At 34.4% G+C, this 27,929-nt stretch overlaps 1 protein-coding gene across 1 annotated transcript; it reads right to left on the minus strand.

Moving 5' to 3' along the window:
• Positions 1-8,524: 8,524 nt before the first annotated feature.
• On the minus strand, positions 8,525-27,672 carry Nacalpha (nascent polypeptide associated complex protein alpha subunit). Its single transcript, XM_089094045.1, has 6 exons — positions 27,576-27,672; positions 19,873-19,995; positions 18,956-19,183; positions 13,950-14,042; positions 11,770-11,931; positions 8,525-8,646 (listed from the first exon to the last, which is right to left on the minus strand). Exons 2-6 carry the CDS (start codon positions 19,990-19,992, stop codon positions 8,629-8,631), a joined length of 621 nt encoding a protein of 206 aa, XP_088950171.1. The 5' UTR covers positions 19,993-19,995; positions 27,576-27,672; the 3' UTR covers positions 8,525-8,628.
• Between the last annotated feature and the right edge of the window lie 257 nt (positions 27,673-27,929).

Below are 27,929 nucleotides of genomic sequence, written 5' to 3' on the forward strand. Positions count from 1 at the left end.
GTCTGGTCCTCCAGCACCCGCTTGATTTCCTTGTCCAACTGTAATTGTTGACTAGTTGGTCCAAGGCCGTCATTCCATGCGAAAGAAAAAACCTGTCTTATCCAATACCTCTTTAACTTTAAAAGGCCAAGATCTTTTCATATGTAGCTGAAGTAACTCATCATATGCAGCCTTCAGTAACCTATCACTGGGTAACTGTGAAACCGTTAGCCAAAATTTTATCATTTGGACTGTCCTATAACTTTTAAGAGACCACAGTCCAAGGTCTCCTTTAAGAAACTGGGTATGGATCATTCTATGCAACCCGTACAATCTCTTAAAATAACCTAGCTGAACGCTTTCTAATTGGGCAGTGTTCTCATGTCCCCAGATCTCTGCCCCGTAATGGAGAATTGGCATAATCTTAGATAAAAAAAAAACCCTCTTATGCAAAGACAAATTCTTTATTCCACTAATTTTATTCCTGAAAAGTGAAAATGTTGCAGCTCTTCCCCTATTTAACACTTCTTTAATATGAGAACTCCATCCACCATTACTTTGGAAGATATAACCAAGATACTTTATTTTTTCAACTACTTCTAATTGTTGTCCTCCAAATACAAATATATTATCAATTTTTTCATTCCTTTTTACTGAAAACAACCACTTTAGTTTTCATAACGTTCAGCTGTAACTTTTTCATTTGTAGGTATTCCTCAATTAAACCCATTAGCATATGAAGCTCCCTTGCCAATTTCGCCACCAATGCAGTGTCAGCTACAAATAATAACACAGAAAAATTAATTTTTTTAAGATAAAGCTTTGGAGCTCAGTTTTTTTCCAGAAACTCCCCCATATCGATTAAAAACAAACCGAACAGTCTTGGGGACTTGGCTCTGCCCTGCTTCACTCCTTTCTTATGGTCAAATAGCCTGGAAAATCCCAAACCTGCAACCCTGACCATAGACTTAGTCCCAGAATACATACCAACAAATAAACGAATAAAACTTAAAGGTAGACCTACATCTCTTAAACAATTTTCAAGGAGAGCTCTATCTACATTGTCGAATGCCTTTCTTAAGTCTAGAAACGCAACATACAGTTTTTTTCTACCTCATCCATACTTCTCTATCAGTGCAATTAACACAAATGCTCTATCCGACGTACTATACCCTTTCCTGAAACCCCCCTGCTGCTCTTTAATTACCCCATAACCCTCCAACCATTCATTCAACCGATTGGCCAAAACATATTCTAAAATTTTACTAAGTGCTTGTATTTATGCTATCAACCTACATCTATCTTGCTCACCGGTACCACCTTTCTTAAATATAGGCACTACAACCAAAGATTTTCATAAGGACGGTCATATACTGCTAATTATAATTTTATCGAAAATATCAAGTAAAACTATAAAAAAAACATCAAGAAACCTCTTGAACAAAACTGCTGGTATACCATCTATTCCTGGCCCTGATCCTCCCTTCATCTTCTTAACTACTCTCCTAACTTCATCTGTGGTTACCTCCTTCAGTAACTCATAATCTTTTTCTTTCACCAGAAACTGCGGAACAACCCTTGATTCTTCACTATCAAGGCCACTAGAATCTTCATGTATACTCTCAAGAAAACTAGGCCAAGTATCAGCTTTAGGGATTTGTAATTGGGCTTTTCCTTGTCCATTCTCCTGCCTTATTCCTGACCAAAATTGCTTTGTATCCCCTACCATATAAGCCTTCTCTATCTCTTTCTGTTCCTCTCTAATTTTCTTTCGTTTTTTTTCTCCGTTTTAGCCTATTATATTCCCTTCTCCTTTCCATAAACCGTAAAAACAAGCTCTGCCTTTCTTCCTCTACAGAGCAAGCATTTACCAAATCTAATAACTCCTCCAACTCCTTTCTAGAAGAACTACATTCATCATCAAAAAAAACTATTTTTCGTTTTCATATTTGGTTTCTCTGACACACGAGCACACTCATAAATCACAAAACCCAAATCTTCCAAAATTTCATCTATATCTCTTGTTTCATCATGCAGACTCTCAACTTTATCAATTATTTCGGGCCTCAAAAACTCCTCTTTCATCAACTCCAGCTCCTCTTTACTCCATTCACTCTTTAAAAACTTCCCTGAAAAACAAAGATTCTTTTTTACTCTCCTAGTAGGACTATCACCTTTTTTTATTCCTTGGAACTCCTCTTCCAAGGCAAAGCTTAATCTCAACTGGTAAATGGTCAGAGCCTACGACCCTAAGAACCTCAACATCAACTGTCAGGCCCATGAGTTCAATACCAACCAAAACATAACAATTACACTAGGGTTTGTCCCCGACAGACAGGTAAACTCCCCCTCTTCCCCATCCTTCCCAAATCTCCCATTTCCAATCACTAATGCATTGTCTGAACACAGTTCCAGAAGCCTTTTACCCCAACAATTAACCATTCTTTCAATATCTTTGCTCCTTCTAGATGTCTTATAGATATCAGGTATCAGGTCCGGCGTATCAGCAAATGAAACTTGATTAATCTCCTTATATATTCCCGTATAAGCATTAAAGTCCCCCACCACCAAAAAATAATCCTTATCAAAACGTGATCGCAATTACCTAAGCTCCTCCTCTAATAAATCCCATCCTCACTTCTACTACATACGAACTATTCTGGGGGGGGGGGGCAATATACATGGCACCTAAAATCAAACTTTTACCACTAACAAGATGAATCCTAACCCATATGATATTCTCCGATACACTAGAAATTCGAGAATGTTTACGGAAACGGCCTTGGTTAATTAACAACAAAAAACCTCCATAATATCTCATATTCTTTGCTGGCTTACGCGCCACATTTTCTACCAGCATCCTTCAATATAAGGCACTGTATCGTCACTATGCCACGACTCCTCAAGAGCAATAATATAAACACCACTTAGGTCCTTCAGAGCTTGTTCAAACTTATTTCTCAACCTATTCCCTTAGAACAAGCTGGTCATGTTTCGGCAGGACAAAGGGCGTTTCTGGTTTATCAGGTAAGTATGAAAGTCTATAATAATCTTTTGATGACGCAGTTTTGGTGCTCCTCAACTGACCTCTATAGTTAGCTCTTCCACCGCCAGATCTAGAGTCCTGTCTTACAACATTACGGGCATCAATGCAATTTTGATCATCTGGGCTTCTGACCTCCCAGGCTTTAAGCTTTTCAGTATTTTTTGCAGCTATTGGAGAATTCCGGACAGGACACGGAGCCCCTTTCGAGAAATTCGGTTTCGGATCACGTATATTAAATTCGATCACCGTCTCAATATCACTCTCGGCTTGATTATCCCTCTCAGAGCTTTCAGACACCACTCTGCCAGCGACGGAAATGTTCATTTTTTCGCTAGCCGGTTCTTTAGCTAGTTCGACTTCTCTTGTTTCTGCTAACCCGTTTCGAGGAGGCCCCTGTTTTTTCACTTCACTGGAGCTGGTGGTTACTACCTTAACACATTCCGAAGGAAAGTCATAAACAAACACTGCCGTCGATGTATAACTTTTCTCCCCTAAGCCTAGCTTGGTGGTGTTTCGACAAAGCGTACTCTAAGACCGGTTTAAGGTTTTTACGGGCTTCCCTTTGCCTGGCACTATAATCAGGGGCAGCCGAAAACCCATTCCTCTTCAAAAGGGGATTAGACTTAAGAATTGCCCCGCGAAATTCAACAGTTCAAGAGTTCATCTTTAGTAATACTGGTCCTGCAAGCATTCTTAACACGTTTTTGACGTCACAACGGTTTAGATTTAAGTATGGTAGACATTTATTAAGAACCATGATTATTTTTTACTTCAGCGTAAATATAGCAGGATTAATAGGTTCGAAGTTATATAGGATAACATTACATCTTCTCAGTTCTTCATCAAATGCGTCAGCCCGCATGGTAGCTGCTCGTAAATTCTTCCGAAGCATATCAATTTCTCCTTTCATCCCTTCACAAGCTTTGACAATTTCATGTAGTTTCTGAATGAAAGAAGAAAACTAGCTTTCAACTTATATAACCTTCACTAGAACTTATGGCAAAGTCTTTTCAGTAGCCTCAATTAATCGTGGTATGAGATCTAGCTTGAAATTAATTCCGTGTATAAACTTACCATTGCCTGTACCCTCGGGCATATCCTCATTTAAGGCTATGGTCGCTCCGTTTGAGTTTTTCATTTTTCAAAAATTTCAATCCTCCCAGACACTGCGTACGTATTCCTGCTTCAGTAATCCAAATCACGATCAATAATCATATATAAATAACAGTCCAGACATATTATCACAAGAGTCTAAATTCTATTTCGTATTTCACTTGCAAGCAACGCTGAATGAAAACAGATTTTCATTCAGAGAAATGATTCATACTTATTTCCGAAATGTCACAATAAATACCAATTGCATAGTTAAGTATCTGGTTTCAAGGTTATCCATATGAAAAATATATAAATAAAAATCCTCTATTACAGATTTAAATTTCAAGACATATACACACTGCTTACGTATTCCTGCTTCAGTAATCCAAATCATGATCAATTATCATATATAAATAACAGTCCAGATTTATTATCCCCAGTTTAAATTCTATTTCGTTTTTCACTTGCAAGCAACGCTCCCTGAGGCGATGTTCATCAGACGAGCGCTGAATGAGAACTGTCGAACGATTCAGTCGAACGTTAGTCCTACTCAGCCAACTTTGGCCCTTTTCAGTCCAACTTAAAATTATATATTAATTTTCAGGCATTTTTCTTGTTTCAATTTTATGTTTAGTATTTACCCTGATGACGATATTTGACTTTACAATCATTACAAGAAGTACGATAGAGGTTACGAGAAGTAAAATGATGAGACAGACAATTAATAGCGCAAATAGTTTAAAAACCCTCCTTGGGCCTGTTTCTGCCACTCCAGTTGTTGCTAACAATTTTTTGTTAGTTCGTGAAAAAGATTTGCTAACTGACAGAAATATATTGCCAGCACTTCGTGGGAATTCAGTGTACGGAAAATTAAAAATAGGACGTTCAAATATAAATAGCGATTAAAATAGGATTTCGAAGTTCATAACAAGTATAAGGACGTGATACAAAACTGTAAAACATAAAAGCTGCCCATAGCTATTTCTTCATTAAAGTAATTAAGTAGTTTTATTTTTAGTTTTTGTGCTCTAATTCCATTAACTTTTCTTCAATAAGGTTTTCAGTTATAGATAATTACATTTCCATGTTTTTATGTTAGGTTTAACTAATTTATATAACAGGCATATTATCCCAACAATACTATCTTTTAATTAGCAAAAAAAAGTTAAAAAACGAAAAAAATTGAATGCTTTCAGAAAATCCATGGTTGGCTCCAAATAAAAGACCTTTAGTTCAAGTTTTAAAATTTTCTAATCCTGTAGATAACACTGCGATGCAATTGCACGTGTGGGTTCTCCTTTTAAACCCATGTTAAGTGTTCTTGTGTTTCCTCTATTATTGTTTCACGTGTTTTCCTCTAAGGGAATGCGTTTTCCTCTTCTCCTTGGGACAAAATATCTAATTTAGACTAATTTCTAGATTGACAAAGAATCATACATATGCAAGAAGTGTGAAATGGCCGTAGCAACAGCTGCCAATTTCCTGTCTGCTGTGTTCCTGTGAAAGTGTGCTTCAAAAGGCGAGGAAATCGACTATCGACCTCTGTTTGAAAAATTTGTTCAAGATTTGCTTGTTACTGTTAACAAATCGGAGTAGCCCTCTTCCGAACTTTTATTGAGTCTTCTTGGTCAGCTCCTAGTAAGTACAAGTCAGTTCCTAATATATTCAAAGTCAATGATAACCAAGACCAAACTGCTGGTCAATACTACAAAATATAAGAAGTTAATGGGGAATTTTCTATAAGCGGTCCAAAGATAATCTGTTGTCTTGCAGGATGCCAGATAAATTGAATTTTATTATGTCAATTGGAGCTGTATCCCATACACAAGGGGCAAATTTCCAATCACAAAAGAAGCTCTAGTCATATTTCTAACTCAATTATGATATTACACCCAATGTGACATACTTTTCTATATCAATATGCGTTTTTTCCAAAACTTGTATTTCATTCTTGTCATTATGTTTTGGAACTTACAAAAACACGTAGATATAGTAATTTCCTTTCAAATAAGCCGTTAAATATCTCTGTGAAGTTCTCTAAGTCAGTTTCTAAGAAATTCAAGTCAATAATGACTCAGATCACACTGTTTGTCAACTTCTGAAAACTGTCAGGAAAGTTCGACATATTCTGATAACAATATTCTATATTACTCTACATGCCATTCATACGGGATTTATACAAATATTTATTAAAAAAAACTTTCCGAAAAATAAGTTTATCAAAGAAAAGTAAAGGCCATTTTAAACTTAAGCTCACCAGATACAAATACCTGTTAAAATTCAAACTCAAAACGACCAGAAATTACTATTAAAGAATAAATGAAACACAAAACGAACAGAAATTAAATAAACAATCATAGCAAAAAATATACAACAAGTAATAATAGAAATGAATAAATAGATCTTAAAGCGAGTAATGCTTAGTGAAACTTGAGTTGAATATGCAAATTAAGCTTGAAACGAATAAAAATCACTACAAACAAGAGTTTGGGTATCACCTCCTTCTCTCACTCTAAAAGTATAAAACCTACTGCGTCATTGGCGCTTTACTGAAAACCAGTTGTATTTCAAATACGTTCTTTTGATACCTCATACTAAAAATAAACACTAAAATTACAGTAAGAGTCTGCGCTGATGAGCTTTTCGCGATTAATGTCATTATGCATTAAACTCTCTGTCTAACTTATTAGTTGTTTCTGAGGTTGTTCAAGACGAATGTAGTTTCACTACAAACAAGAGTTTGGATACTGCCCCCTTCCTTAACTGTAGGTAAAAACCAAAAGCTTACTTCGTCATTGACGCTTCACTGAAAACGAATTATATTACAAATATTTCTTTTCTAGTTCTTACAGCATTGAAAATAAAATTACAGTGAAATAAATTTTTGAACTGATGGATCTTTCAACAATTAATATCATTATATATCAAATATTCAATTTGATGTTGTTTATACTTTCCAAGACTGTTCAAGACGCACATAGTTTTGAGTAAAGCGGCAATGACGCAGTAGGTTTTAGACTTTTACGGTGAGAGGAGTCGATACCCAAATTCTTGTTTGTAGTGATTTTTATTCGTTTCAAGCTTGATTTGCATATTCAATTTAAGTTTCACTCGTTTTAAGATTTATTTATTCATTTATGTTAATATATATTGTATATTTGTTTGAATTGATTGTTTATTTAACTTATGTTCGTTTTAAGTTTCATTTGTACTTCAATAGGAACATTTTTTTTTTTTTTTTTAAGCTTGATTTTCATATTCAATCTAATCATTACTCGCTTTAAGATCTATTTATTCGTTTATATTATTACTTGTTGTATGCTTTGATTGTTTATTTAATTTCTGTTAGTTATGGGTTTCATTTATTCTTTAGTAGCAATTTCTGGTCGTTTTGAGTTTGAATTTTAACAGGTATTTATATCTGCTGAGCTTAAGTTTAAAATGGCATTTACTTTTCTTTGAAAAACTTATTTTTCGGAAAGTTTTTTTTTTTTAATTAATACATAAAAGACAGTTAATTTTCAACGGTAATGAAAGATGAATGTCAGAATGCCTGCTCGTAATCCAATTACCGGATTGCTCACTATTGAATTGTCATGTGTTATTTTTATGGTTGGTTCCCATTGAAAATTGCTATTGATACACACAAGACCACGGCTATGGAGCCGTAGTTTTAGTATATTTTGCTGAATAAAGTCGGTATACTGGAAGTGTCTATAGGCACAGTTGGAGTCGGTTATAGCGTATAAAATCCAGATTAATTAAGCTTTAAAACAGGGCTGTGGAGTCGGAATTTTAGTAAGTTTTGCTGAATGGAGTCGGTATACTGGAAGTGTCTAGAGTCGCAGTTGGGAGTCGGTTACAGCTGATAAAATCTGGGTAAATGAAGCTTTAAAACAGGGCTGTAGAGTCGGATTTTTAGTAAATTTTGCTAAATGGAGTCGGTTTACTGAAAGTGTCTAGAGTCGCAGTTGGAGTCATGAAGCTTTAAAAAAGGGCTGTGGAGTCGGAGTTTTAGTAAATTTTGCTGAATGGAGTCGGTATACTGAAAGTGTCAAGAATCGCAGCTGGAGTCGGTTACAGCTTATAAAATCCAGGTAAATGAAGCTTTAAAACAGGGTTGTAGAGTCAGAGTTTTAGTAAATTTTTGCTGAATGAAATCGAAATTGGAGTCAGTATATTGAAAATATATTTTCAAGACATTCATTTTTTCAACGACAGCCCAATCCACTGATTATGGACTGTATCGCCACTAAAAATAGCTAACTAAACGTTTGTTTTAGATTCTATTGCATGGATTTACAAATATTTCCCAAGGAAAATCTACAATTTTTGTAGCATATTCGGAAAATATTTGCTCGACATTGTCCGAAAATCCTGAACAAGTCAGATAAACACAGACTATATGAATTAAACGGTATAATTCTAAACATGAGGAAAATAAAACAAAACACTTCAAAAGCAAGTCATAGAAACTTTTACAGACGTTCCTTCAATGTTGACGGGTGCTACCACATCGTAAGCTCCTGGAAAGACAAATCAAAATGGTAAACATAAGCATGGATCAACATAGATAGTGTTGATACTGGATAATCAATTAAATAGTTGAACGCAAAGATTGTAAAAACAAAATAGTCCTTCACATTTCAACTCACTAGGTACGCCAAGGTGTATTTTGAACAGATGGCCTGACACATACTAGTTCGAGAATACAATAGACGCACAAACACCAAATTCTGTGTACAACTAGAAAGACTAAAAAATGATCCATGGCTCTTGCCTGATATTATATTTTTCAAAAATGCAAAATATCCAGAACTTGCGTAGCCAACTAATTTGCTAAGTCAAGTGTGGCCAAGAAAGTGGACGAAGTAGAACAAAAAAAAGAAGAAAAAAAAAAAAAAAGCGAAACGCTACCCCCCCCCCCTAAAAAAAACAGCATCAAATAAAACAACAAAAAATAATACCATCCGGACCCACAAAAATCCAAAAAGATCAGTTTACCTACATGGGTCCTACACCACATCCTCAGAGATGTCAAACTTGTTGAAATATTGGCATATTTCAATATTCAATAACAATGAAAAAACGCATGATCCTCAGGGTGGAAAGGGTTGGGATATGAAATCGATACAATTTTAGGGTACAATTTTTCACAGGTGGAACTTTCATGTCACAACTGGATCCAGGCAAGCGATCCCCAAGTAAATGATGAAGTGACCTAGTAACATCGTCGATTACGATCGTTATATAAATTTTGAATAATAATAATAATAATAATAAAAAAAAAAAAAAAAAAAAAAAAAAAAAAAAAAAAAAAACATAGTTTCGTTTGCATGTACAGAACTTCCAAGATTTCATTCGCCTAGAAACCAAAAATATTACCAGTTTATTCAGTTTCTCAAAGACAAAAGTGAATATATCCATTTACCTTCATACAAAAGCGATGGCTTTTCAGTGATAGAATTTTAAAGTGTTTTTTTTTTTTAGCTGCTAGATGATAAAAATCCCCTTTTTAAAAAGTCAAACGTGACAAAATATGGGAATACTATAAAGTAATTAATAAGAGCGTAAGAGGCTGAATCTTGTGGCAAAATTGTAGTCACCCAAATGTACAAACTCTTCAAGTACGAGTAGGTAAACAGGGCGTAGTTACAGTATCGATTAATTTTCCAGTCACAGCATGGGGCTTAAAGGAAAGGAGAAGCTGTTTCCGCCTACTTGATCTAACAGGCATGGGGTGACAAGTGTGTTACGGTGCAGTTACATTGTAATTCGCTAATTCTATTGTTTACGGATGCCTGATATTTCTGAGAATCGTCTAGTAAATTGTCAGTTCATTAAGCTTATAAAGAATTTAGGAGGGAAAATTATCCATTTACCTCCTTAAAAAAGAAAACCGATGACCGTCCGTATAGTTTTGATGCAGTTTTTAAATTACTAAAAACATTAACTTATCTTTAAAGGAATCAAAATGATAAATATGAAAACTCTATGCTATGATTTTTCAGCTTATATTACAAATCATCATGGCTAGCAGGAGAAAATATATCTAGTTTACAACAACAGTCGATTTTCCAACACAACTGAAAAGAATTATTTTAGTCTGCTTAATCTAAGAGAAAAAATGTAACATAAGTTCTACCTACTACCCTGACAAGGAGTCTAACCAAAGCCCCCTTGTGGTTATATAGTTGGTTTCTACTCTAGCACTTATCAGTGGCGTAGCGAGGGGGGGGAAAGGGGACGACTATCCCCGGGCGTTGTCTCTGAGACTTTTTTGTCAATACTATGGTCTTCTGTTAACTTATATTTTGGTAGTTATGGTGATTGGTGGGTGGGGGGGGGGGGCAAATACCGACATTGTCCTCTGGCACTGAAAACTTTAGTGTACAGTGACGGTCGATTTTAAATCACAACTCGGAAGAATTATTTTTGTCTTCTTAATCTAGGAGAAAAAGTGTAACAGAAAACCCGACATTGTCCCCGGTTACAGAAATCCCTAAGCTACTCTAAGCTACTGAATTTTATTGATGTCGACAAGCCCGATTACAAAACACGACATAATTTTTAGCATTAAAGTTAAAAAATAAAAAAGAGGTGGCAAAATACTGCAAAAATCATTCAAGGATAAAGCACAGAGCACTAGACTCATCAAAGAGACAGCCGACACAGTATAATAGTTCTAATTGCCATACTTTATATATATATATATATATTATATATATATATATATATATATATATATATATATATATATATATATATATATATATATATATATATATATATATATATATATATATATATATATATATATATATATATATATATATATATATAAACTATCCCTATTCCTCATTGTTCAGTACTTGATTAAATTGTCTACTTGGAAAATCACAAATAGAATATATTCTATAAAATAGCCCATTTTCGTCAACGAGTAATTTGCCAGACAAGTCTGATTAGATAAAGCCAATTCAAAAGATATTGTCTCTGAGAATAATTTTTAGAATAGATTAAAGTCCTTGTTCAACCCTCCTTAGACTGCTCAACTTGAGACTTTAAGAACATAAGCACTTCACCTAGACCTGCTTGACCACTTCCCAAGAGATAAGCTTCAAAATTCCCCTAAGATGCATTGTTTTTTCAAGTTATTCGTCTCTGGGATATTAACATCCCCACCTAGCCTCACAAGGGATCCCCCTGATATTCAGAATACATTTTCCTACCGTTAGGTAAATATTACGTTACTTTATTAAATAAGCAAAATTAATCGACTTTTTATTCTACTTCAATGAACTCCCTGCTTGTTAATTTTCAGATCTATTTATGTTTACCCTTATTTTGTATCACTTGATTGATGGTTCTTACTTTTTATATCCCCCCTTAAGCTGCCCCTAATTGGCTAAAAACCGGGAATCCAGTTTTTTTTTTTTGTTAACGATGATGAAACTGACCACCTTCCTGTGACGTTACACAGAGCCAAACAATTTCCAAAGAATACAAAGATTCTTAAGGATATTCAAACATGTTCTTCAGTAGCTTTAGGTATAACTATTAATCATTGAGGAAAGATATCATACATTGAATAACGCAAGTTATACCGTCTTGTCTGGTCCATAAATTTGACTGTAAATCAACCTTACCATTATAGCATTCACAATATCATTCTTATTATTTTTGAGGGCTTTGATGGCCTTGGCCCGGGAAACGTTTGCTTGACTCATTACTAGGTCAATATCTTTATCTTCAACATCTGTTTCATCAACCTCTTCTTCTTCAGATTCTTCAGCAATTGGAGCAGGAACCTACAGGGAAGAAATTTTGATTGAAAATACTAGCCGTAGACATGAGATGGAACTTTGACGATTTCTATTCAAAATGTTTTACTGCCATCTAGCGCATCGTGACGAAACACAGTGGTAATATGACTGTAGCAATAACCTAATAAAACACAGTTCAAAATATTTATTTGATAAAGCAGAAGAAACATATATCAAAATACTATTTTCATAATTTTCCGGAAGCACTTCCAAAACAGCCTTTAATTTTTCTATACATATATTAATCACATTCGTAGCAAGACTAAGGTCATTCATTTCTATATTCTCTTAACGATACAGAAAATTGTCAATTCTAATTTTATATTTGCCACCAGTCAATTACAATGGTAAAAATAACGTAATTTTTTTTTAATTCTATTCATTGTTGCCAATTCATTATAAACTCGCCATATTTGACGCTGAAGAATCGTCATTTAGAGCTATTACTTTTTAAGGCAAGGTTATTAAAAAACACATGTTTTTTTTACGAATTCATGAGTCTGACCAAAGAGAGTTGGAAATTCAAGCAATTTTCTGTTAAAGTCAAAAATCTGATCTTGTTCTGATGGACTAAGAAAAATAGATTCGTCTCTATAACGACCAACATAAGTGGTCTGAAGTATTAAAATGCTATTTTTTTCCGCTTTCTGTCAGGTTTGACTGGAGACTTGCTGAGAAATTTAGACCCATAGATAAATTTTTAGTTTGCTCGATATCTGCTTTTCTCTTCACTAATGATATAACACATGGAATTAAACATAAAAGAGGCATGCGAAAATAAAATGCGATAGTGAAAAAAGCTGCTACAAGAGATTTACAGCGAAAAATTTAAAGGAGGCCAAAAGTAGAACTGAATTTGTTTGGTAGAATTGTTTGTGCCTATTATTGAACGGCCAACCTTGTTTCTCCGCAGGTATGGATCAATAAATTTATTGTTAATTTAATCTTGTCACAGATTAAATACGTACCGCCATATGAAAATGAGGAAGACAAAAATGTATTAAGCTAGTAGCTTTGAATCTTGTCGAGAATAGTAATTCGTCAAAGAGGATATGAAATTTTTAGAGGACCTTGAACCCACTTTTCAACTATTTTTGTTTCTATTTTGAACAGCCCCTTCAAGGTTACGCATAATGACGATAATTTAATCTAATTACAACCAGTTGATGATTGCCTATAACTGTGTAATATATCGATTTCTAAACTTACATCTCACTTCGGAATTCCCTGTCACACAGTCCTAATCCAGGTCTTTCTTTTGATATGTTTCGTAAAAGCTTGCGAAATTGTTTCCCTTCTAACTTTTTTTGTGCATTGCAGCCTGGTTGCTGTCCCTTGGTTAGTTTTCATTTTCTCTTGTTTCTCAATCTCCTATTTTCCTCTTGTTCCTAATGTTCGTTCCTTTCCTCTCTTCCTTTTCTTTCTGCATACTTTCTTCCCCCTTTCCACATTTTTCTCTCCCTATTTTTCTTTTTAAAACTTGATAGGATGAGTGTTTTTTACATTTCTGTCCCCAGTTGTTCGGAGGGATGACTGACAGTGTTTTGAAGTTTAATTAGTACTAAGTAAATTTATTAAAGACAATTAATAAACATGTTCTGCTAAACTAAAAACTATAGGCAATTATCAATAATTTTTATGCTTAATAACTATTATTACTAAGCATGTAATTATTAGAAATGATGTATCTGACAATACTGTTTCAGTAACCAGTTTTATTACGTTTAAGACTTCTTTAGCTTATATCAAATTCTAACGAATGTTTTTTTTTGCTTAAAAATCTTACTTTAGCATTCAGGTGTTTCATAATTATCTCCACTTAATTTTTAGTTTGAAGTGATTGTGTGTGTTGGTTTTTATTGAGTTTAGACATAACCAGTATGCAGACATAATAATTAGGAAGCCTTTGGCTTGCAATATTTTTAGTTTGAATGGACAACAAAATATCAAATCCTTCACATACAAAAAACAGAAAGAGAGGAAAAAATAACAACAGTAATTACCGTTGTATGTGCTCCAGCCTCAGCAGGCGTTGTTTCTTGAGTTTTGAACTTCTCAACTGCAGCTAGGTGTGCTTGTTGTGTCAAGTCTTCAATCTAAAAAAAATAAGTAATTGAATATGAATGCGAAAACTGAGGGAAAATGAAACAATACAAAGAACGTTAATGATGTTTCTGAGAAGAGGGGGGGGGGGGGGGCCCACAAAATCCTGTATGCCTTGATACTCAACTGAATCTTCCACCAAGTATTTTATTAGTCTGAAAGTTTATGAGATAATTTTTCAGCCAAATACACAGCTAATTTTGAGCAGTTAGCTATTTAGAACCTAATGAAGCCATCTCCGTAGAGTTAATAGAAGTTCAAAAGCACAAAAAAGTTTTTCAATATAAAAAAATAACTAAAAAATTTACCAATTTAGAAAAGGTTTTTAAACTTTTGAAGCCTAAAGGATTTATGAGATTGAACGGTTTAAAGTTTAATAGTGTACAGGATGGATTGAAGTATTTTAGCAAAAACGTTTGTAAAGTAGCAGACGATATTTTAAGAAGAAAAATTAGAAAAGAGCTAGGACTATTATCAAAAAGTTTAAAGTAAAAGTAGAGGAGAGAAGGGTTCCGAATGCAGATTATTAGCGATAAATCGTATCAGAACAAGAGGAAAATAATTAAATAAGATATGAAAAAAAAAAAAAAAACGAATTGAGGAGATATTTAGTGAAGACTAGATAAAAGAATTGCTGAGAATATGCTAGATGCAGCGGGACAGCATAATAGTCATTGTTGGATAACATCGAAAATCATTCCTCCTATACCATATGTCCCTTTTCTCTGCTTTTACCAGCAGTTAAAAGCCATTCAGTTTTCTGTGAATCTAGTGGTAAAAATACCTCGGCTTTACATTAATAAATTCGATAGAGCATGAAGTTCAAACCTAGCGAATTAATAATGAGGTTAGAATTGGTCCATTCCATTCACCTCTTCCCCGATTGGTCTGCGTCCCCTGGCCCACAAAACAAGCGACTTTACTTGTTTTGTGTTTACATGATTTGCAGTTAATTCATAACGAGTTCAAGTTGTTGGTCTGTGTGACAATCTTGTGAATAAAAGTGAGTTTTTAAACTCGCTTTTGATTATTCCCTAACCCGTTTAGGTTTGGAGACGGAGTTTAGGCGAGTTCTTAGTATATGTTGAAGTGTGTTACCTACATTTGCCAATCTTTGTAGCAAGTGGCACCAAACCTCTCAATATAACGCAAGGTTGCTTGCTTCACAGAAAACATGAACCATAAAAAGAGGGCTTGAGAAAGCAATTAATAAGGCTGTCAGAATAATACTGAGAAACTTTCAACAGTCTTGAAGTGTAGGAAGATTCATTTTCTAATGAGGAGTCAAAGAAGATATTAAAGCACTGAGAACTAACAAGGTTATAGGTTATGATAGTATGGTAGAGGGATTTTAGAATATGGTGGATAGGAAGTTAGAGATAAAATATTAGAATTTTAGAATGACTTTGATAAAGGGGGAGAATCTAGTGATATTAGCAAAACCGTAATAAAACCTATTTATCAGATAAGCGCTATAAGGGAATGTAGTAATAATAGAGGTATTAACGCAGTTTTGGTGGAAGAAAATTGGTCGGTATAATGATGCATATTTAGATAACCAATCTAGGTGAAATTGACAGATATAGTTCAAGTAAATGTCAAGTTTCTAGAGAAGTTCCCCAGCATTCCCTATGGTCCTATTCTTTTTTTAATATAATATATAAATGACACCAATTGAGCAATCTCTGGTCTAGTGACGGAAACTGGAAATGGAAAGAAACAAAAAAATATAACCTATTGATCTGTCTGATGACGATGTCAACTCTTCAGCTTAAAAACTACCGAAGCTCAAATATCAGTAACGCTTGGTAATGTTTGGAAAAAATGAGACAAATGGCTGAGGGTAAATAGACAAAAAGTGAATCGTTGTAAATCTGATTTGTTGCATAAAGCCGGTTGCCTCCTTATTGCCTCTAGCTGCAAGAGCTTATGGTGGAAGAATCAATTTTGCGATGGAAGAAATATGTGAAACATCTTAGCATAATATTGATGAAACCTAAGTTTTTCAGAGCAACTTCAGTTTGTAGCATCAAAGATTGCAAGGATATTGCATAATGCATAAGATATGACCAGGAAATTAAAAGATCACTTTCTAGGGGAAACCTTACAACTTTAAATTTTTCTTTGGTTGATCCCGGTTTATTATTTATGTTTTTTTTTGTCTGGAACATTTTAAGTACAAGTGAAACCTCGGCACATCTACTAAGTTCACCTATTAGCATTATTTACAGCATTGATAGGTGCAGTATATTAAGTTCTCTTTATCCAGCAGTCCATATACTACCAATTTAAGGGCTTCGTTTGTTGTAGAAACTATAGCTAATACCATTATTCTTAACATTTTCCCCAGTTGTTTTGGGTAATATGTATATTGCAACTACTGTTGAAACAGGTGAGTGAGTATAGAAGCCCTATTCGAGTGTATGCGACGTCGGCTTTCTCTGTTTGTCATGTTCTTCCAGCACTGCGGTTTTACCCTGCATCATCTCTTAACGATGAAGTTGAAGAGCTTGCCTATTCTTTTGGTTTGGTTTTTTGTTGTTGTTATCCAAAAATAATATTGTAAATAACTGTCTTTTTTAGTAGCACTACAAGCCAAGTTACTGGACTCGGTAGTTTTTCGTCGCAAAAAAAAAGAAGAAAAAAATCTATATGATGAGAGACGAACAGTATAGTTTTGAGAAAGGAAGAGGATATGAGGACCAAATTTCCATAAATGACTTGAACAAATTAATTTATTTATGCAATGCTATTAATACAAACACAATTTTTTAAAAGACATCATACTTCCAGTTTATATATTAGTACCGGGAGGCAGGGCTTCCCCGGCAGGCTTGTATATACTTGATTATCTAATTAAGCCTTACCCCAATTATCGCGTTATTCTTTAGTTTTAAGTCACGAGGCGTCAAGTTAGCAATTTCAATTGAAATAAGAAATTCTGGCGTGAATTCAATTCCCCCTCCAGTTAATGCATCAAAGAATCATCCATTATAAAGGTTTTGTGTTCTTCAGGGACTTGTTGTTATTCTCACCGTTTCTTCTCTTCTAACCACAGGTTTCATTTATGATTTGATGTGATCATCCCTGTCACATATATTCTAACCACAGATCTCTTTGTCCATTATTTTCATTTGGGCTTTGTTGTGACGCTTCTTGTCACATGTCTTCGAGCCGCAGATTTCATTGCGCTTCATCTTTGTGCATCATTACTTCAAACATTTTTTCATGTTGTGTCACTTAGCTGTTTGGATTAATTCAAAATCATGTATAATTTTGCATGACGTCATAGATACCAAAAAACTTCATTTCCAGCTATTCTCCATTGGTTATAATGTTGCTTTAATTGCATTGTTATATAATTCCGTAACAACCAAGAATGTTCCAATCCCTATGTCCTCTGAAATAATATAAAATACGCAATGACATAACCATCCTTTTATTCCTTAGTTGCAAGTCACAGGATGGCAAACCTGCAATTTCAATTGAACTAAGAAATTCTGAAGTGAAGTCAATTCATCCTTCCTGTTTATCCTTTATAAACGCTAAAATAACACGTTTCTTACTCCATTAAAATTTCTAAAATACCTAAATTACGTAGTAACATCATCATCGTGTTATTCGTAAGTTTTAGTCACATTTTCGTTTGCAAATCGATGTGATTTTTTTCTATTTCTTGTTCCTAGCCCTTTTGTTTAGCTGTTTAGAGTCATTTGTCATCTTGTGTAATTTTGCATGGATGATAGATACTAAACAGTGATTCCTTTTTCCTGTTTATCTTTCACAAACTTACATATACTAAACTAACACGTTCCTTCATTTCATGTAATCTTGCTTTGTCTTCTAACTGCAAATTTTGTTGTGCAACATTTTCGTCTGCAATTCAATGTGATTTTTGCTGTTTCTAGTTCCATGGCTAATTCTCTAGCTATTCAGAGTTTGTCATCTTGTTATTTTTGCATCCGTCATAGATAATAAAAACGGTACGACCATCCCTGGGAGGAAAACGACGTAATTTTTTCTCTTGAAATGTATATAAATATGGCATCACTCACACGATCCCCCACCCCCCATCCCAAATTAAGACTCTAAGCAAATTTTCTTACTCATGACCTACCTAGATCGTTTTCCCAGGCCAGAAAATCCCAGAGTGCCAATTAAGAAAAAAAAGTGACTTTCAAGAAAATTTTTATAAATAAATACATACATCTTTTTGGATTTATAAACATAGATTTGTCTTTCATGGCTTTAGGAATGCTCAAAAGCAATTACAAGTTTCTTGTGGATATGCTAGCAAAACAGCTAAGCTGCATGGGCTGAAAGCAGATATACCATTTAGGGCTTGTAAAAATTGTTTTCTTTGCAATATGAAGTTTGAAAGAGCATGCTTTGATGAACCTCAAAACATCTAAAGAGTAAACTTGGTCATGGGATATAAGGTCAATAAAAAATGACATTTTTGCACCCATGGTCTCAAGATCTCAATGAAACTTTAATTTGGATGTTTCTAGATAACCTAGAAAGCTACAATAAATTATGCTAATTATTCCAAATTTTTTCCAACAATTTCCAGTTTTGTGCTAAAGGAAAACGTACCTTTGATGCACCTTAGACAGTTCTCTTGTGCTTATATTCATAACAGGATTATATCTACCACATCTTAAACCCTAAGTATTACAACTTGGCCATTTAAGATGACATCACCTCATATTACCATCTTAAAAGCTAATTTGACACTCTTTACTAGTTAGATTTTTAGACAGAACAATCCTGCATTTTCTTTATTTTGACAGGAAACCTTTTGTAAAATTAGGCAAAAATCTTCCATAAAACACACCCAGACGTAAAAAGCAAAGAAAAAGAAGAAAATTGAAAAAATATATAGCATAGCTTAGGAAGAAAATACCTTTGCCTCTCCAAAAACAATGTAGGTATCAGAGACTGGATTCTTGTAAACATCAGGTTTATTGATAACAAAAAGAATGTTTCGCGATTTTCTAATTGTAACTTTACTAACGCCTGGGACGTGCTTCAACCCAAGTTTGGACATTATTTTCCTTGCCTTTTTCTCCCCTCTTGATTGCTTGGATTTGCTAGACAAGTCTTCTGGGCCAGCTCCAGTAACTGCACCAGCCTGAAAATTTAAAACAATGTTCAGATGTCATGTATTATGGTTAGACAAACAATTGTGCATGCAAGCTATCTAAGAAATCAGGATCAGAATTTATTTTTGAAAGCTAATTTCTATATCACCCTCCTGATCAGAAAAAAAAGGTAAATACATATAATACTTATAAACCTGACATAAAATCTTCAATAGGATCAAGGGGACAAAATATTAAAACTGGACTTTGTTTGCTTCTTTTCTGATTTTGATCAGACCCAAGAGGAATAAGGGATTAAGTCCTCCTAATAGTGTTCTGCCACAAAAATTTATCCTAAATACTACAGAAGAAATTTATGTTTTCTATTTTCAACTGTCTATTTTGATTTTTGACAAGGAAAATGATTGAACTTAAAAAAAAAAAAAAAACAGTTGTGGAACTGTTAACTTATGCAACCATTTTTCATTTTGACTTGACAGATCTTTATAAATATAAGTGAAAATTATGCACATGTTTTTCAAACTGTCTCTAATTAGATTAATCTTTGATAAAAGTCTTACAGATACAATTTACATATGAGGATCTGTTTGGAATGTTTGACAAAAATATTTATATAATGGGGAGACTTCATTGAAAGTTGTCTCACAATGTTGGGTAATTATTTCACATGAAAGCATATTGTCCATGTAATTTAAAACAATTGCTAAAAACAACTTACTGCTGTTTGTGCCCCCTTGGCCTCTTCTAGTTCTGGCACAGATTCATCAGATTCAGAATCTGTGTTGTCTGAGCCATCTGCTACAGTTACTTCATTTTTCTTTTCTTCAACAGCTGGCATTTTCTAGAAAAATACAATAGATGAGACATCATTCTAACTCAATGGCGTTACCATTGATTTCACCCATAAACATTATATATATATATATATATATATATATATATATATATATAGGTACTGGTGCTTTATGCAGACACTTCTATATACTAATGAGAGACAAAACCCACCAGACTGGTTATTTTCAAGAGACCACTATTGAAAAATGGAATGCAGTGTGGTTTTCATTGCGTTTGCGATGTTTAAATTGTTGGTTTTTTGGGATTTAGGGTTGTGTGTGTGGGGGGGGGGTTGTGGGGGAAGGTACCTAGGTTAAGTTACATATTTAATATATGGGATGCTTTACCACTACCCCCCCCCCCCCCTAGTGCGCAAATATATAGCCCAAATTTGTTTATAAACTATTATATATTCATCCTATTTTATTTATTTCATTAGCATTAGCCAAACTTGACTTTTTAGAAGTGTCCATAGAATGCACCAGGACCTATATATATAAGAAATGTTTCTTCTACTGTTTCAACTGTATAATTAATAATAAAATCCTGAAACAAATGATATGTGAGAGTAGTTGATGCATTCAATAAAATAAGAACTGAAACTTTGCAGGTTCTTGAACTACAAGTTTTTTGCTTAGGTGTCCATATGCAATGATACTGGTATTTTCCCATAATTTGGGTTAATGTTTAAGGTAGTCATGGCATTCCTCTTTAAGAATAAGAAACAAACATTCAGGAAGACTTCTAGCTGAGAAAGCAGCAAGAAACCACCAACTGTTTAAGTATTATATAGCTGTGGAATCATTGACTAAGAACTTCTAAATCTTATTACTTTTGTTCACAACTAATAGTAAGAATGAGTAAGGCATTCAGCTCATGGGCGCCCATATGGGGGGGCAGGGGGGGGGCCGGTTGCCCCTCCCCCCTGGCTGAATGATGCTGCCTTATTTTTATAATTTGGTTCTGAGATTTCTATTATATAGCATTAAAAGTAGCAATTAGACAAAGTTTGCCCCCCCTGGAATTCAGCTTATGGGCGCCCATGATTCAGCTCCATCTTGGTGTTCCAAATATCTGTGTATAATTCAACCTTGGAATAAAAAGAACACAACAACACAAATTTATAAATTTTACAAAAAATAATTCAGTTGATTACTGGCTGGCTACTTGCTTCCTTTTTTTTATTGAAGGAATAAATATATTAAATGATCAATTTTTTCCCTTTATCAGCCCCCAAAGGATCAGACCTGTATGTACCAACAAAAGCATAGAATAGCAAATACACTATTTTTGGTAAAATAAGTTATCTGTCTATTATGGCTTTCTAATATATGGCTATGAACTTTCTTTCTTACTTTTGCCTTAATTTTCTGTTTTCATCCTTGCTTCATTTATCCACACTGTTGTGCTATATACTTGGACATGAGTGGAAGGTAGAAACTACCTCCTGAGATTGGTCCTCAGTTTCCTCTCTCCCCAAGGGTCAGACATTTGTCAAAATACAAGGAAAGCCAACCTTAATATTTTAGACTGAAACAAGCTTTTATATGTCTTCAATATTCTTACTACCCTTAGCACAACCCACTGCTCTTTTTTTAATAAGTCTAAGCCAAGGTGCCTAAAAGGAACACAATTGTGCTATTTTGACACATTCTCAACTTTTGGTATCTGAATGAAGTAAGATGGTAAATTGACTTTTTTTTCAAAACCATCAAAACAACTCATTTATACATAGACCTACTCAATTCCTGTAATTTTGAGCCTCAAACAACAAAACTATCTGCTTTCTTTATTAGAACTTCAAAAGCCCATAGAATGTTATTATACTGCCTACAGTCAGGTAGAAAATTAAGAAGTTTCTAAAAACTATAACCCTTCAAATGGATGTATTTCCCAAAAGATAATAAAAAGACACCTTAACCTAAACTGAGAATTTACTTATAATAGTGACTTAGGATACTCACTAATTTGATTAGATACAGATGTCAAAAGCAAGCACAGAACCAGAGCCTTAATTTGAGAGGGGCGGCACTTCTAAAAGGAGAAAGTGAAACATTGCCCTCCCCCCTTTACAATTTTGTTAAAAAAAAATTGAATTAAGGCTGGGTTTACTATTGACATAATATAATGCAACAGGAGATCAAATGTCCCCGAGGGAGGCTGTGCACTAGATGGGCTGATGTTATAAATAAACACCTCTTCAACTGCAACATCAACCCAAATGAGGCCCTGGACAGGGCTGCTTGGAGAAGACTGACACTGCTGTCAACCAGTTACCTCTACGCTGGCGACCCTGCTGAGCAAGAGTGTTAAGTCAAGTAAGTCAAGATCAACTGATCACATTGCTGCTTGCACAAGGCATTGAGAAACTTATGTTGAGGTCAAGATTGCCACTAAACATTGATATCCATTGGCCAAATCAGAGGCAACCCCAGTCTAACGGAAGATTGCACACTCATTGCCTGTTGCATTTGGTGAGCTGTAATATTTTTGATTACTCTTTGATACCATCATGGTGTGGTAAGTTTGCAATATAAGAAGATATTGTTACCAGTACTGTTGGCAAAGGCACTCAAAAGCAAAAAAAAGGGCAAGGAACAAGAAAAAGCCTAGTCAGTTGGCTGAGAAAAAGACAAGTTTTGCTGAGGCTACAAAACTTATCCCAATCAAGGTGAAAAGCAGATGCAGCAAATGATTGGCAGAAGATAAACAGTGTATTTTTATACAGTGGACAACAAACTCTTGAGCCAGTTTGTATCTTCCAAAGAATATTACCATGCAAAGAGCCTTGTTGAGGTATGCCAGAAAGAATAGTTGGTACTATGGTGTCCTGCAACAGGTTCTATGTGTGAGAAAAAACAAGTAAAACCAGGTCTCATGTGAAGGGAGATGTGAAATATACTCAATTAACTATTGACATAAACTTGGTTGAAGAAATTGAGAAGTAAAATTCTGACTCCTGATTGATATGAGGCAACACATGCTTCTTAGATCTCTTTACAGTAGGGTGCAAACATTCAGCATAAAGAAAGATACAACCTTGACCCTTATAATAGAAGACAAGCAGGTATCTTTATCACAACTGTAAGCTATTTCAGTGCCACCAAATGAGGCAGACATTAGATTGTTGGCAGATGAATTGGCATCATTGTCAGGGCACTTCATATAGTGTTGTGTGGCTGCTAGCAAGGAAGCAAACACTTACAGCATTGGTGAAGGAGTCCTGAATTTTTTCAAGTTTAGTGATGGAAATAAAATTATTTCATTTGGACATATGTATTGTGTATACTTTATCTGTGTCTCTGTCTCCAAGGAGCAGTTATAAGTGGTACCAACCTTTACATGCTTTTACAGGCCACAGCACTTTCACTGTCCAACCTTCTTGTCTTGGGTCTGCACTCCCTTAGGCTCTCCCTAACAGCAAAGAAACATTTCAGTCTTGCATTTATAGCACATACTGTCTTTGAACAATTTTATTCTGCTGATATGTTTCATTGTTCTTATTTCAGAAAATGATATTTTTTCAGTCCTTATTTCTCATATATAGTACTCAATAGTATAATTTAGGGAAGATTCCTAAAAAATTTGTTTAAAAGAAGCAAATACCCCTATCAACCCCCCCTGTACCTGTGCTTGGTCAAGGGTAGTCATGCAGCAGAAATCAAATATGAATAAACCACTTGATTCCCAATTCAATAATCTTTCTAAACAAAATAGTCCCTATTGTTGCCAATTCTTCAGAAAACTTCTTTATGGTGCATTACATTTTTCTATCTGTACTTCAAAATTGAAAATATCTTTTTTTCATTTTCATCCTCAAAGTTTGGTGGTGGAACTTTATACAAAATTTATTTTAGGATTTAAATTTCAAAGTTTAGACAAAATATTTTAAGTCATTTAATACCTTACAAATCAGGATTTAGCAAAGGTACAAGACTCATGATTATTATATACACATTTTTGTACAATATTTTACTGCTTCTGCATATAGGTAATTAACTACAAGGAAGATGCTAACCGACCAAGCTTATAAAGGGTTTTAATGTGCAAAAACTTGCATTTATCATAGATCCAAAGGTAACTGGCAGTCTTTAAGCAGCTATGTAATTCCAAAACCAAAAAAAAATGTGAGATTATGGCATTTTTCATGTGACAGAAAGCAAACTTTTTTGTTCTGTCTCAGAAAGCACCCTATTCAACAACTTTCATTTTTATAAGCTAGTTAAGAACATAGAAACTGGTTAAGAAATTAAGAACATGACCATATCACATGAGCTTATATAAAAAAAAGTAAAGAAGAAAAAAACAGGAGTAGATTAGAGGTCTTTTTGCAGCAAAGTCACCACATCTTAGATAGAGCCAGGAACCCAATAGAGGTAACTCCCTTGAGGTAAAAATTGGTGAGCCATTGATGATGAAATTTAAGGTATAATAATCAGTGATGGTAGAGACTACTCTATACAGAAAGAGAGACAATGGGGAATTTGATTGTACATTTCTTCTTTTTTTTTTGCCTATTTCAGTTCTACCCATTAAGTAACCTTATCCAATAATGATACTTGCTTAAAAAATAAAAAATCAAGCACACAGTTAGTTGTTCTCAAGTCTATTTTTGCCATAAAACAAAGCAACAATAGTGGTTATTATATATCATGATCACTCATTGGTGTACAGAAGAAGAACTCCATGACCACTCATTGGTGTACCTAGAACTCCAAATTTACACTAGATGTGGCTGAAAAAGCAGTTGAAAAAGGTAAATGGCTAAAAAAGCAGTTAATAAAAGGTATGTGGTTGAAAAAGCTGGAATGACAGAATAAAAGTCAAACAAGAAGCAATTATCCATAATGTCTTGGAAAGATTTAGCCCTAATCCACGGAGATTGATTTATGCTGAAGCTTATTGATGATTTGTGATTTTTGGAGATTACTTATTAATAAGTATTGAATTGAACTGCCAATATAACTTCAGACTCCCTCTCTTCATCACAGAATCAGCTGCCCCTCCCCCTCCTAGAGAAGAAGCTGTGTATGTCCATGTGATCACTGAACAGGGAATATATTATTTTTTCTATCTGATCACTGGTTTTACAACATAAATTTATCAAAAAAAGAGGATCAGTACCCCTCCAAAGAAACATGGGTACTTATTAACAATCTGATAAACATGCAAGAAGTGAAGTTTGGTTAATGCAGTAAATTTTTGGCAGTTAATAATATTGACTTACATATAAAGTGAACATACCACTTGATGTCTTTTTTTTATGCTCTTTACAAATATAATAGGCCTAATCACTTCTATTGGAAATTTCAATTTATCTACCCCACCCCCTAACCTAACATAGGTACCTTTTCCCCCCTAATCCCCAAAAAACAATAATTTAAATATTATGCAAGCATTGAGAAACCATGCTTTGCAATCCATTTCTCTATTGCAAATACCTGTTTGATGGGTTTCCTTTAGTGTTTCCCAATACAGTATATAGCAGTGTGTAATATATAATTCATAAGTACCAGAGGGTGGGGGGTGTGTAAATTTGAATTTCCAATAGAAGCAATTAGGCTATTATATTTGTAGAGCATAAAAAAATGCATCAAGTAGTATGTTCACTTTATTTGTAAGTCAATAATATAAACTGCCAAAAATTTACCATTAATGCTAATGAAATAAAACAAAGTATGATAATTTGGGCTATATATTTACACATTGGGGGGGGGGGGGGCTGGTAAAGCATAGCATATATTAAATACGTAACCTAACCTAGGTACCTTTTTTGCCACTTCACCCCCAAAAAACTAAAGTTTAAACATGTTTCACAGAGTAAGCAATACCTGGTAAATTTGCAGGTGGCACAATACTTTAGCTAGGATGAAAGTGAAAACGTCATTTGATGCCTTCTTTGTGCTTTTCCATAATTTAACAATTGCTTCTGTCGCAAATTGCACCTTGAGCTCTTAAAGGGGTCCCAAATGTATTTCATTTTGTAACCACACAAAGAAACTATCAACACTAGTTAAGTTATTGAAAAGTGGTTAAAAACATATCACTAGTTTATAAAGTTGTTCAAGAGTAATATATTCCAAAAATACTTATTTCAGGGTATATATTTGCATATTAGGGGGTGGGTGCAAAGTTCAAGGTAAATTTGTAGCGGGAAATAACATTTAGCTAGGATGAAAGTGAAAACATCATTTGATGCTTTTTTTTATTGCTGTTTCATAATTCATATAAATACCTTCAGGGCCCTTTTAAGGGCTCAAAATGCAATTTGCAACAGAAGCATTATTGTATTATGAAAGAGCATAAAAAAGGCATCAAATGACATTTTCACTTTCATCCTAGCTAAATTATTGTGCCACCTGCAAATTTACCCAATACCTCACAAGGCAGCAAATCTGTTTTTCATTAGGATTTCATTAGATTCTAGATGTGGTTCTTCATGTTTTTATTTGATTCTTAGTAAGTATCAAAACATGGGCAAGTCTACAGGTATAAGCCACAGGCTATACTTTCCAGGAAAGCAGTTGAGCTGCATAAATTGACTTTCAGAAATGGATCCAGAGCCTAAATTATAACCTTGGAAGATATTCTCTATCCAAAGGGAACTGACATTGACAAACTTTGTTGTATAAATCTGAACATTTTAATACTAGGCTAGATCTATAACACAAATGAGAAGGGGTTACCCAGTTATCATTTCTACCTTTTCCTTATTTCTAGGGCTTAGAAGATTACACACATACAGCAGTCATGATATCTAGAAAGAGCATAAAACAAGTAGTATCATGGTAATATTTTAACTTCTTTAGTATGCTTCTTCTAGAAGTGGCCAACCACTAAGCCTAGATATCTACTAACTGAATGTTAAGGCTATTGATCAGGCAGTGGCATCAATTTGCAGAAATTTCAGCAAGGTGGGAGGAGAGAGTATTTTTCAAAATCTTGGTGGGCAATTTGGTCAATATCTAACAAATCATATTATTGAGTTAGGAATAAAGTGAATGCACTATTTGATGCTTTTTTTATGCTGATTACAAATATAATACGGATTTCTATCGTAAATGAATATCAGCCCCCCCCCCTATATATGCGATACCAAACCTAACCCTGAATTGGCATCTCTAGGGGGGGGGGGCTGAAATTCATTTCTGATAGAAATGCTTATAATATTCTTGTAATCAGCATAAAAAAAGGCATCAAATGGTGTATTCACTTTAGTCCTAACTCAATAATATGATTTGGTAGATATTGACCTGCAATTTATTGTTTGTTCAACAAAAATATCCCCAGAATAAGTAATTTTTCAAAAATCTTGGTGGGGCTAGTCTTGACCATAACCAGACTCAATTAAAGCATTTCTCATTTTAAGTCCTTTTGAACATTTTTAAATGTATTCATATCCTTATGAGGAAGGGGGAATTGTCCAACCACTACTGCTGTTCATGCCCCTACTCCCTGAATCTCCCCTTGAAACACTTATGAGCAAACTAAATTAAACTTCATAACGGTTGTTTAAAAATCTAGTGAGCTTTTCTTGTTGTTTTAAAGACTAGGAAAATACATTTCCGAATAAATACGTGGGCTTACGGATGGAATTAGATGCAGATTCTCTGTGACCAGATTTAAAATTTTCTACTTTAAAGATTATTTACAAACTACTGATGAAAAAGAAGTGAAGTAAAACGGTCAATATAAAAATAGGTAGTGCTGATAGCTCACTTTCAACCTGCTAATTTCTTATCTGGAACAAAATTGACTTGAAACTTAAAAGGAAGAAAATGAAGTTTCTATTTAAGCGCAGTGAGATAGGGAAATTTCACAGAGAGACTTCAAAATACTCCTTTCAAAAATTTACTATCTACCAGAGAGTCAGTTAGGAATCATAGACAGAATAAGGAACTAGTTTCTTTCCCATGCCGTATGGAACTACATCTAGACAAA

This window comes from Artemia sp. Qi Xiang Cuo, chromosome 9, assembly GCF_049724085.1.
Source record: "Artemia sp. Qi Xiang Cuo chromosome 9, ASM4972408v1, whole genome shotgun sequence".
NCBI lineage: Eukaryota > Metazoa > Arthropoda > Branchiopoda > Anostraca > Artemiidae > Artemia > Artemia sp. Qi Xiang Cuo.